The sequence below is a fragment of the Ciona robusta genome, chromosome 10 (genome assembly GCF_009617815.1).
Source record: "Ciona robusta chromosome 10, ASM961781v2".
NCBI classification, from domain to species: domain Eukaryota; kingdom Metazoa; phylum Chordata; class Ascidiacea; order Phlebobranchia; family Cionidae; genus Ciona; species Ciona robusta.
Window position 1 is genome coordinate 6,802,194 of NC_143244.1, and position 10,842 is coordinate 6,813,035.

The following is a 10,842-nucleotide window of genomic DNA, read 5'->3' on the forward strand; positions in this document are numbered from 1 at the left end:
TGAAACAAATTTGTATAAAATGATTATACAGTAGGCCTCTGTGTTTCATGACGGTCCAGGTTTCATTCTTCGTCCTATTTGGGAGTAAACAAAGAATATTTACAGAATTATATTTCCGTATCCTCACGATCGAACGCCCGTGTTAAAAGGACTGTCGTTTCCCCACCCCGTGAGGATAAGTAAGTTACAATAATTCATTCATTTAACAAACTAGAGATAGATTACCAATAATCAGTTGGAAGCGTGGGTTAAACTTATATAATAATGAACTGCGTCATTTAATTACTAATATATAGTAGGGCGGGTGAGGTTGGGACACATTTAGCTCGTAATATCTAAATATCCTGATCGTGTTTTAAACAATAACCAACGGTATATGCGAGTCGTGAGGATACGGTTTTATATTTCTTTAAATGATCTTCGTTTACTACCAAATGGGACGAGAAAATAGAATGAAATGTGTCCCATCTTCCCCTCCTTACTTTACTTACTATAAAGTATAATGACAGGGAATTTTATGCAACAACAAATACGTAGCAGCTTCCTTTTAGCGATTCAGCTTGAACAATAGTGAAGTATAAACTGCAATGACGTGTTTACTATGATGGTATTTCCATAGCCACAGTAAACAATGCATGTTACGTAGTGTAAGATTTCACAGGCGTTTATGGCTATATAAAGTTTGGTATGTGCGATTTCGCTTGAAATACCGGTTTCTATTTAGTGAAAAATACTTTCTGCTGTCGCGTTATTTGAATATCAATCACCTGGTAAGCGTTATAGCGGATGTTGTGTCATAATGGACCAATCATTTCCGTTTGTGATGTCATAAGTGCCTGTCAAGTAAACAAGCCGAGCTAATTGTTATATAGCCACAGTAATAGCGATACACAATTTATTTAGTATGTGTTAAATCAGCAGAAATCGGACTACATTTTTAGGACATTTTTTTAAATTTGTTCGTGTTAAAATTGAAATGCTTCGTCAAGACAGCTGTTAGCGCTCAGTGCACGAGTTTGCGCAAGAGGAAATTATAATTTATGCTGTATGTGTACAGTGTCAACTTACAGTTTTAGTCGGAAAATTTGTACTAAGATAATGTTAAGAAAAATAAGTTTGCTATTTTTGATCTTTTGTTTACGCGGCAGAACATGTTTATCGGTAAGTACAAAAACTTAAATAAATATAGAAAGTATATGCACCTACATGGCCTAATCAATACATTTTTGAGTGGGCCATGGTACCTATGGTATGTCAGACTATCTGTGTATATAGTGGGGTAAGATGGAAACCGTTAGCGTATAACGTCCCATATTCCCCGATCGCGTTTCCAACAATTTTAACAAACCTCCTGGCAAATATTTTTTGGTTTACGGAATAATACCAGAGAATGAAAACATGAACCATCTTACCCCACTCTACCAAAAAAGTCCTATACATTAGAATCTATTTTTTCCAAGTGTTACCATTTCAACTGTGTAACGTTATTCAATATTTTTGCGAATGTAGACCTATTTTAGTACAATAGTTCAACGTTAAAACTTCGTATACAGTCATCAACTATAAATATTTTTTAGGAAAACGCAACCGAAGTGACCGATGAGGTAAGATACGTCATCACGTGATTAAAATTTGTCGCAATATGAATGTATATACTTATTTATCCTCGCGTGGCGGGGCAACGACAGTCGGCATAACACGGGTGTTCGGTTTAATACACCTCATGCCCGCTTACAAGTTACCACATACGACGTTGTGGTAATAATGCCTATTGGAATTGTTTTTTTATGTATGGGTGACAACAGCGTCTCGCCTTAAACCCCTACCCCACCCTATATAGTAGGGTGGGAGAAGACGGGACACCTTTTTATTCTATTTTCTTGTCCCATTTGCTATTAAACGAACAACACTCAAAGGATTATAAAACCGTATCCTCACGACTCCCATAGACCGTTGTTATTTGTTTAAAACACGATCAGGATATATAGATAATTTTTACTAAAGGTTGCCCGTCTTTCCCCACAGTACTGTATATATAATTAAGAAAAAATTCCTAATCTACCTCATATAGGAGCTTGATAACGTCATGAGCTACCTTAAATCGTTCACCTCCATCACTGTACCTGAGCCTGTAGTCGGTAGCAGCTCAAGTGGGGGCGACGGGCCAGGGATCGGCGAAAGGATGTCGAAAAAAGAATTCGCTGAATCTCCCGTTTTTATGGAGAATGTAATAATAGTCCAGGCTTCAGCCGGCATTCCTCAAACAGGTATATGATGCAGTTTTGTTTTAAACACTTTTTTACAATTACGCAAAGAATTAACGTTTTTTTTTGTATCCTAATGATTCTATAGTCGATTTTATTTTAACTTTCCCGTCTCTTGGGTTATTGTAGCGAAGATCGGAGTAAGATACAAATTCGTAAAAAGATGGGAAGGAAATCGATATAGCGACAGTCGATATACCAACCTTGTGAATAAGTAAATATTCTTTGTTAACTACCAAATAAAACGCGAAAAAAGAATAAAAACTTCACCCATCTTACCCCACTCTACTATAAAAAAAAAAACCTTCCTCAAAATAATTTCTAGGCAAGGTTGACCGTAACTTAATACAAACTATGGGAAAATCGAGATGCGGGATGAGCGACCCTCCTCCTCCGGGAAGTGGAGTCGCTTTTTATACAGAGCAGAGCACCTGGAGAACGAAACGGAACCCAAGGACCCAAAAATACGAGCTCAATTATTCGTAAGTTATTTTCCAAGTTTTACATACCTCGAAACTGGTAACACAGTTTAAAGTAGACCATATTTCTATTCGTGTTTTACCAAATAACGATTGAAACGCATTTACATAACATATCGTGTCTCTTTATTACCGCATCATATATATTTCTTATCGGGAATTGTTTCTTAGATTCTTCCCAAACACATATCCAAGCGACGGTAGCATCAGTCGCACTGATATAGAGAAGGGTATAACAGCAGCCATGTGTTTGTGGGAAATGAATTCAAATGTTCGTTTCACTGGCAACCTTGGGCCAGGTGTTTCCTCTGCCGATGTCACGATATCGTTTGGAAGAAGTAAGTTTTACTGTAAAGGTGGCTGTACACAGTATCTGGCATGTGAATTCGCTTGGGAAGTCGTATGCAAACCCGTGTCCAATTCCGCATGCGGCAGCGAAATCCGGACAAAACAGACAAAACGGACGAATTCCGGATACTGTGTACAGCCACCTATTAATTAGTGTATTTTTGTCCGGCGTCGTGGCTCAGTGGTTAGAGCGCTTGCATCTGGACCTGATAATACGAATTCCATGCTTGATGTTGTTAGCATTGTGCACCTTTGTTTTAGACAATAAACGGCTATTTTACCAACACAGTGCATACTAATGGGTTGTCTGTACCAAATATACAAAAAAATTACGACAAAGTTACAAGCAGTTATTTAGTAAGCAGAAGCGAGGTGTCTGAAACCGAACACTAGTGTTATAACCACTGTAGGTAAATATCCTATTTTAAATATAGGAGACCATGGAGATCCTTATCCATTCGACGGCAAAGGAAAAACCCTTGCTCATGCCTTCTACCCAGAAAGTGGGAAGCTTCATTTTGATTTAGACGAACCTTGGTTTCTATCTATGAACAATAACAGTACGTGGAAGCCTAATGTATTATAGTAGGGTGGGGGAAGATGGTACATTTTTACTTGCTAAAAGGTGTCCCATTCCCCCCCACCCTACTATACTATAATAAATAAGATGAGACACCTTTAGCACATATTATTAAAATATCTTGATCGTGTTTTAATCAATTAACAACGGTTTATGGGAATCGTGAGGATACGGTTTTATAATTCTTTGAATTTTCATTGCCACCTACTAAATGGGATAAGAAAATGAATAAAAATGTGTCCCATCATCCCTTCCCAATAGATATAAATGAAACTTTTTTTCTTACCGTGGCATTTATAAACACAGACCAAAGAAGGAAAAAGGACATATTTACAGTGGCTGCCCACGAACTCGGTCATACGCTTGGTCTGGCTCATTCTGAAGTCAGAGGGTAAGTTTGTGATACAAAAGAATGAATGCGACTTAGATTCGTGTGGCGGGGTATGAACAGCTGTTATAACACGGGTGTTTTGTTTCATCCACCTTATGCTCGCTTACGAGTTGCCATGTATGTAACTTTGTAGGTATTTTTACTACTAAGTTAAAGCAATTTCCCTGCCTATAAGGACACGTAAACCCACAAAGATAGCAGCGTTAAACCTTCCATATATGGTTTTGAGGTGAATGCGCTAACTAATTCGGTTTACTGATGTATCTATAAACTTGCTGGTATATAGGTCCAATAAAATAGTTAACTAACACCGACAATGGGACGTTTTATAAAGAATGCATCCTATGTATGGTATGTCATATTGTGTTTACAATATATCGGAAATATATATCCATTGTGGTTAGTAAATTACGTTGCGCAAGAATATAAACAGTAAGCAGAACGACGATACGTTATGCTGTTGAAGAAGTTCTACTTATTTAGATTCTTATACTCGTGTGACGTTTCACCTGTTTACCTTAAACTAAAACCGAGGAACAATGGACAATGGACAGCGCACATGCCTATATATAGTCTATAGACTCTATAGAGGTTACCAATTTAATAGGCGCTGTTACCATTGTAAGCGTATGTGTTGTTTGGTAAGACAGCACTTACCGGTAATGCCTCTAACCCAGTAATCCCTTACGGGTTGGACTATACAAAAAAAATCAAAAATAGTCACCCACAAAGTACATGGTAACTTGTACGGTGACCGCACGAGGTGTATGAAACAGAACACCCGTGTTATAAAGACTATTTTCAAACCATGCGAAGATAAAACAAGTTACATTATTTCTTTCTTTATTTATTCGTTGCATTTATTTGCAGTTCACTGATGGCACCGTACTACCTGTTCACCACGTCATTTGAAAACTACTTATTGCCCAGAGATGACACATTAGGAATACAGAGCATGTACGGCAGGAGAATAGGTAAGTTTTGTTTTTACAATAATTCAATATTCCCCGTTACGCGTGGGTCTCACCTTTAATGCAGTACATTGGGTTAAGATGCCAAGTATTTTTATTCTATTTTATCATCTTTTTTGGTAGTAAACACAGAATATTAATATAATTATATAACTGTATTATCCTTGCGAACTAAAAGTGTGTTGTTAATTGTTAATAACACGATTATAAAATCTGAAATATTTTGTGCTTTCCATCATCTCAGTAATATGCATACAAGTGTTAAATAAACATATAGTTTATTCTTTTGCTCTAATCCCAGGATCGGTAGCTTTGAACGACAGAAACTCAGCATGTTACCAGCTTCGAAGTTTATATGGAGCAGAAACGGCGGGTTCTACACAAACAAATAGACCTGTACCCCCACCTACAACCCCACCTACAACAACACCGACTACAACGGCACGGCCATCACGCAACAACAACAACAACAACGTACCTTCTACTGCAAGTAAGTTTTGTTTAAAAGGAGGCAGTTTGAAATCCGGTTCCTTATAGGGCCGCGCTTACTTCTAGCCCAGCAGAGGTTAGTCTCGAGGCTCGCTGCTAATACCATTGTGGGCATATGTGTCAATAGAAAACTCCCTTAACCGCAATTGTTCTAACCCAGTGGTCATTTGGATGACTAAATTGTCAGCAACAATATGTAAATAAACACATTAACAAAATCACCCATAAAGTTACATACGTGATAACTCATAAGCGGAACAAGATATAAACAGAACACCAGTGCTATAACGACTGTCACTGCCCCCGCCCCGTGAAAACTAAACCCCCCAACCTGTTTTCTTTAGCACTTTGCGTGGACAGGCTGTCCCGATGCAGCACTTACAAGCGCAAAAGATATTGCACCTTACCACAATACCGCTCAGCAATGGCAAGACAGTGCCCCAAAACCTGCAACATGTGTGTTAGAGGTAAGAAACTGTTTCTATTGGAAAAAACTGTTAAAAACAGCATAGAACTCCTGCTTATATACTTTAAATACAATCTGTATTTAAAACCTTTAACATTTAATCACTACCCCGATTTAATCACTTGCAAACTTCAATGATCGACACCTAAAACCTGCGTTTAATTTTAACTTTAAAAATAGCTTGTAACAACTTTTTTTCCACACGTATAACCATATATAGCAAAAACGATATTTTCAAAGCGAGAACGCTTTATATATAGTATATGATGTCAGATGTTATTTATAACTCGATTGTTACTTGACTCTAAAATAGCGTTGTTAATTGTTCAAAGCACGATTAGAAAATATGGGATTTTGGTGCCAACGGTATACCATCTTACCCCACAGTACTCTACCTACCTACATTCCTAGGCCCATGGTATTGGCCTTACTGTAGACCGTGTATGTGGTAGGCCATATATCCCTGAATATATAGTTGTTTTTATTGAACATTTATCATGAAAAAGTCGATATTTAGGTCGAAGTATTCAGTTATTCAAGCACATCAATTCGACACTGCCAACAATGGCAATACCCACCGCTACCACTACTGCGATAGGTATAAATAGGTGGCGGTGAAGATTTAGTTCACATGGTGCTTTATATGTACAATAAAATATAAATATAGTGCTTTATTAATCTATGCATGCAAGGTGTTAAAATTATAGATTAAGAAAACGGTGAATGAACTGTAAATTCATAACTCCCATGAATGAGTGTAACCTGTTTTTCCCTGCGTGGCGTAGCAGTGACAATAATAGTTATGACGGAGTGTTCTGTTTCATACACCTCATGCCTGCTTACCAGTTCCTACATATGTAACTTTGTGGGTGATTACTGATTATTTTGGTATTTTTTTTGTTTTTCTGCATTGCAAACAGTTTGAACAACCCTTAAGTGACCACTGGGTTGTGAAATTGACTTCATTAACTAACAACTCATATATAATAGGCGAAGCTCCATGTGAGGACAATCCCACGTATGCAGTTTACTGTGCGAGCTGGAAAAGACAGAAGTTATGTACTCATCCCCAACAAGTGCGTGCCATGGCTAACTATTGCAAGAAAACATGTGGTCTCTGTCCAGGTATGAAATGATTATATTAACTGCTTTTGCGTCTTCGGTCACGTCAACAAACAATGGAATAGTTTAGACAAAGTAAAAGAAGAGGAGTAACGGCATGACAACTGTCTTTATAACACATTTATAAATAAAAAAGAAATTAGTAAAAAAAATCACAAAATGTCATACCTGTAGCCCCGATAGTCTGGATTCCCTGAAAGAGTGTTGTTAATTATTACCACTAGGAAATATTGGATCTGAAACAATCGATTCTTCCCCTAAAGTGTATAACAGCAGTGGCAATCTGGAACGATTATTCACTAACTTTGATGGTTTTAGTTAATATAGCAAAGTCGTTTATAGCCATAATCTAAACGTTTATTTTATTATAGTTGTTGTGGACCACAAACCTTCTCCTGCGGCCATACCAACTGACTCAGTTTGCAGTATTACAAAGTTTGATACTATTATGACCCTACGCGCCAACTCTGGACTTTTCTATGCTTATTTTTTAAAGGTAAACAAGGGATATGTGCTAGTTTATGAAAACATTACTCTAGAGTAAGATAAACACGTTATCACATAATAAGTTGTGGTAGCCCGTTAGCAAGCATGGGGTGTATGAAACAGAACACTCATGTTATAACGACTGTTGTTGCTCTTCCACGCAGGGATAAATAAATTACAATCAATCATTTCTTCTTTCCTTGATAACTTATTTGTTTTCTAAATTAGGATGATTATGTTTTCCCAATGGAAGTATCGGTTCAACAGGCGGGCTCCTACAGTTTATTAAACGAAACGTACCAACTTGGTGACAGACTTCGGTGGCGATATGACCCTAAGACTATAAAAAGAGGAATGATCAAATACAACAAAGCGCCTTACTTTACGAGGAGTGGAAAGATACACGCGCTGATGAAGGCGCCGTCTTTTATCCTTGCATTTGGCGGAAGTAAGTTTAAACGTAATTAAAATAGGTATGCATGTGTTGGAATAAGATGTGGTTTATGTTTTTATTATCTTTCATTGTCTCATTTGGTAGTAAGCAAGGAATAGTTACTCATGTATATAACCGTAGCCCGCAACTCTAAAAAAGCGTTGTTAATTGTTTAAAACACAATTAGAAAATATGATGTGTTATGTTCTAACAGTATCCATCTTACGCCACAGAATTATGCATAGTAGGGTGGGGGAAGATGGGTCACATTTTCATTCTATTTTCTCGTCCCATTTGATAGTTAACAAATAACATTCGAAGAATTATAAAACCGTATCCTCACGACTCCCATAGACCGTTGGTAAACGTTTTAAAACCCTATCATAGTATTTAAATATCACATGCTAAAGGTATCCATCTTCCCCCATCCTGCTATATATAGTTCTGTAAATATACCTTTTTACAGATAACGTAGTTGACGAGTACAGAGAAGACGGCCCACACCACAATTTTGCTGGAAGGTACTTAGTTGGAGAAGCATTCACAGGATACCCACATGATACAGTGGATGCAACGTTCACTGAGTACATGGTTATAAACAGGGAGGCAGTGTTGGTTTACACTCTGTTTTACGGGGACAAGATATGGCAGTTTCAGGTGTGTATGTTTAGATTAATAGGAATTACCCCTATTCGGTAGATTTTGTTTTATTATAAAACAGCCGACGTTTCGACACCCCATACGATATGACAAATATTTAATAAAATTATAACCCACAACTTGGGTTACTACGTTACATACGTGGTAACTCGGAAGCGGGCATGAAATGTATAAAACAAAAGATCTGTGTTCTAACATTTATCGTTGCTCTGCCATACGAGGATAAATACGTTTCATATATTATTTCATTCATTCATTTTGTTACCTTATTTATTCGTTTTATAGGAAAGAAAGACGATACTGGATTCAGGTAGCAATCGGAACCGTGTGTTTGATCCTCTGCCAGGAAAAAGTGGAATCCTTACAAAGCAATGGAAAGGAGTATATGCTTGTAATGTAGATGCAGTTATAGAATACCAAAGTAAGAGATTTGATTGGGTTAAGGTGGTTTATGTTTGTTCTCCAATTGTATAACTGTAACCTCGCGAGTGTTAATAAAAGCAGGAAATTAGGAAATATGGAACATTATTTGATAACGGATGTTATGTCATTTATGTGTTATATAAGCCAAACATTGCCTAAACCCCAGGGCTCGTGGCAAGCCATGCAGCAAGACCTCACGTCTTACTCATATAAAATATACGTGTATATCAGAACACTCGTGTTATAACGATTGTCGTTGCCCTACCAGCATGAGGAAATAAGCTTCATTCATTCATCGATACCAATGCGTGTTTAAACACTTTATCCGCTACGTTCATTGTTGCAGGAATTCCCTATTACGTCAAAGGAAATACTTTCTGGCCAGCAACCAACGAAACGGAAGCGATAGCAAGAGACCTGACGTATAAGTGAGTCACCTACCATGGTTATAATGTGACGCACTGAATGTTTTGTATATACGTGTACTTCCGACGCCGTGGCACAGTGGTTTGTTCATTTGCCTCTAACGCTTCCACGGCTTGAATACGCTGCTACCATTGTGGGTGTATATAGTAGGGTGGGGGAAGATGGGACACCTTTTCGTTTAGTTTTCTCTTTTTATTTGGTAGTAAACAAAGAACATTCAATGAATTATAAAACCGTATCTTCACGACTTCCACAGACCGTTGTTAATTGTTTAAAACACGATCAGGCTATTTGGATTTTATTTGTTAAAGGTGTCCCATCTTTCCCCACTCTACTATATATCTTTGCGCAAGACGCTTAACGGCAATTGCCTTAACCCAGTGACCAACATCGGGTTGTCTAAATTCTTAGCCATTCACAAACTTACATTTGTGGTAACTTATAAGCGGCACGAGGTGTATGAAGCAGAACATCAGTGTTATAACGACAATCGATGCCCCGCCACGCGGGGATAAATAAAACACCATCATTCCCATTCAACATATACATTCTTTTCTTACCAGTTTATTGCGATGTTGGCGATATCCTCCAGAAACACCAGTAGTCCCGAAAATGTGCGGAAGATCGGCTTCACCCCGAAACCCAAATTCGTCTTCTTCAGTCAGATGCCAATTCCCACATTTTGTTATCGCCTTAATACTGTTCCTGTTATTTAACTAAGTTGAAATTTATTTAAACTATAGACAGATTTTGGTGAAAGAAGATTTTTTATCAAAAAAATTGTTCCTTGTTTCTCTGTATTATTATTTTGCCAATTTGTCCTAATCACTGTGTGTCTTGCTCGTATTTGCGCTTATATTTATCCGTGTTTTATTTTCTATATTCATGTTATTATTATTTGATTGGGTGTCCACAGTACTCTTGGCTCTTAACTTGTTGCACATTCGGATCTTGTAAAATATACATTCTGATACATTTTGAGACTATTTGTCTGACGATCATCGTAGAGCACATATAAGAAGTTTAAGCAGGCACGAGATGTATTAAACAAAGCAACTGTGGCACAACGACTGTCATTGCTCGTCAGGTGTGATAAAAGAAGTACACTATTTCATGAATTTATTGATTTTCACTTAATAAATAAAGCTAACACATATAGAATTTGCTAACACAAACACTCAAACACACTTTTTTGTTCCTGATTCAGGTCAAAATGCGCAGTGAATTTGGACATACAGGGTCAATTTTACGAAAACAATCACCCAGTTAGCTTCGGTATTATGATACTGTACCATGGAACCGTG

The 10,842-nt window shown here is 37.5% G+C and overlaps 1 protein-coding gene across 2 annotated transcripts; it reads left to right on the forward strand.

The window, feature by feature from the left end:
* Positions 1-104: 104 nt before the first annotated feature.
* On the forward strand, positions 105-10,519 carry LOC149730270 (uncharacterized). Of its 2 annotated transcripts, XM_089886265.1 has the most exons (18): positions 105-1,161; positions 1,578-1,604; positions 2,072-2,267; positions 2,590-2,746; positions 2,915-3,081; positions 3,526-3,651; positions 3,978-4,062; positions 4,933-5,036; positions 5,335-5,523; positions 5,867-5,989; positions 6,506-6,586; positions 6,979-7,113; positions 7,482-7,606; positions 7,825-8,044; positions 8,496-8,686; positions 8,975-9,110; positions 9,459-9,540; positions 10,102-10,519. In XM_089886265.1, the coding sequence occupies exons 1-18, from the start codon at positions 1,048-1,050 to the stop codon at positions 10,256-10,258; spliced, it is 2,415 nt and encodes an 804-aa protein (XP_089742391.1). In that variant the 5' UTR covers positions 105-1,047; the 3' UTR covers positions 10,259-10,519. The 2 variants fall into 2 exon arrangements, with proteins under 2 accessions (XP_089742391.1, XP_089742393.1); XM_089886267.1 differs by lacking the exon at positions 6,506-6,586 and having other exon boundaries at positions 691-1,161.
* The last annotated feature ends 323 nt before the right edge of the window (positions 10,520-10,842 follow it).

Coding starts and splice junctions, on each gene's coding strand:
- LOC149730270 (XM_089886265.1), top strand. CDS start 1,048: ATGTGTACAGTGTCAACTTACAGTTTTAGTCGGAAAATTTGTACTAAG. Junction 6,587..6,978: donor CGCTACCACTACTGCGATAG/GTATAAATAGGT, acceptor CATATATAATAG/GCGAAGCTCCATGTGAGGAC. Junction 9,111..9,458: donor TGCAGTTATAGAATACCAAA/GTAAGAGATTTG, acceptor TCATTGTTGCAG/GAATTCCCTATTACGTCAAA.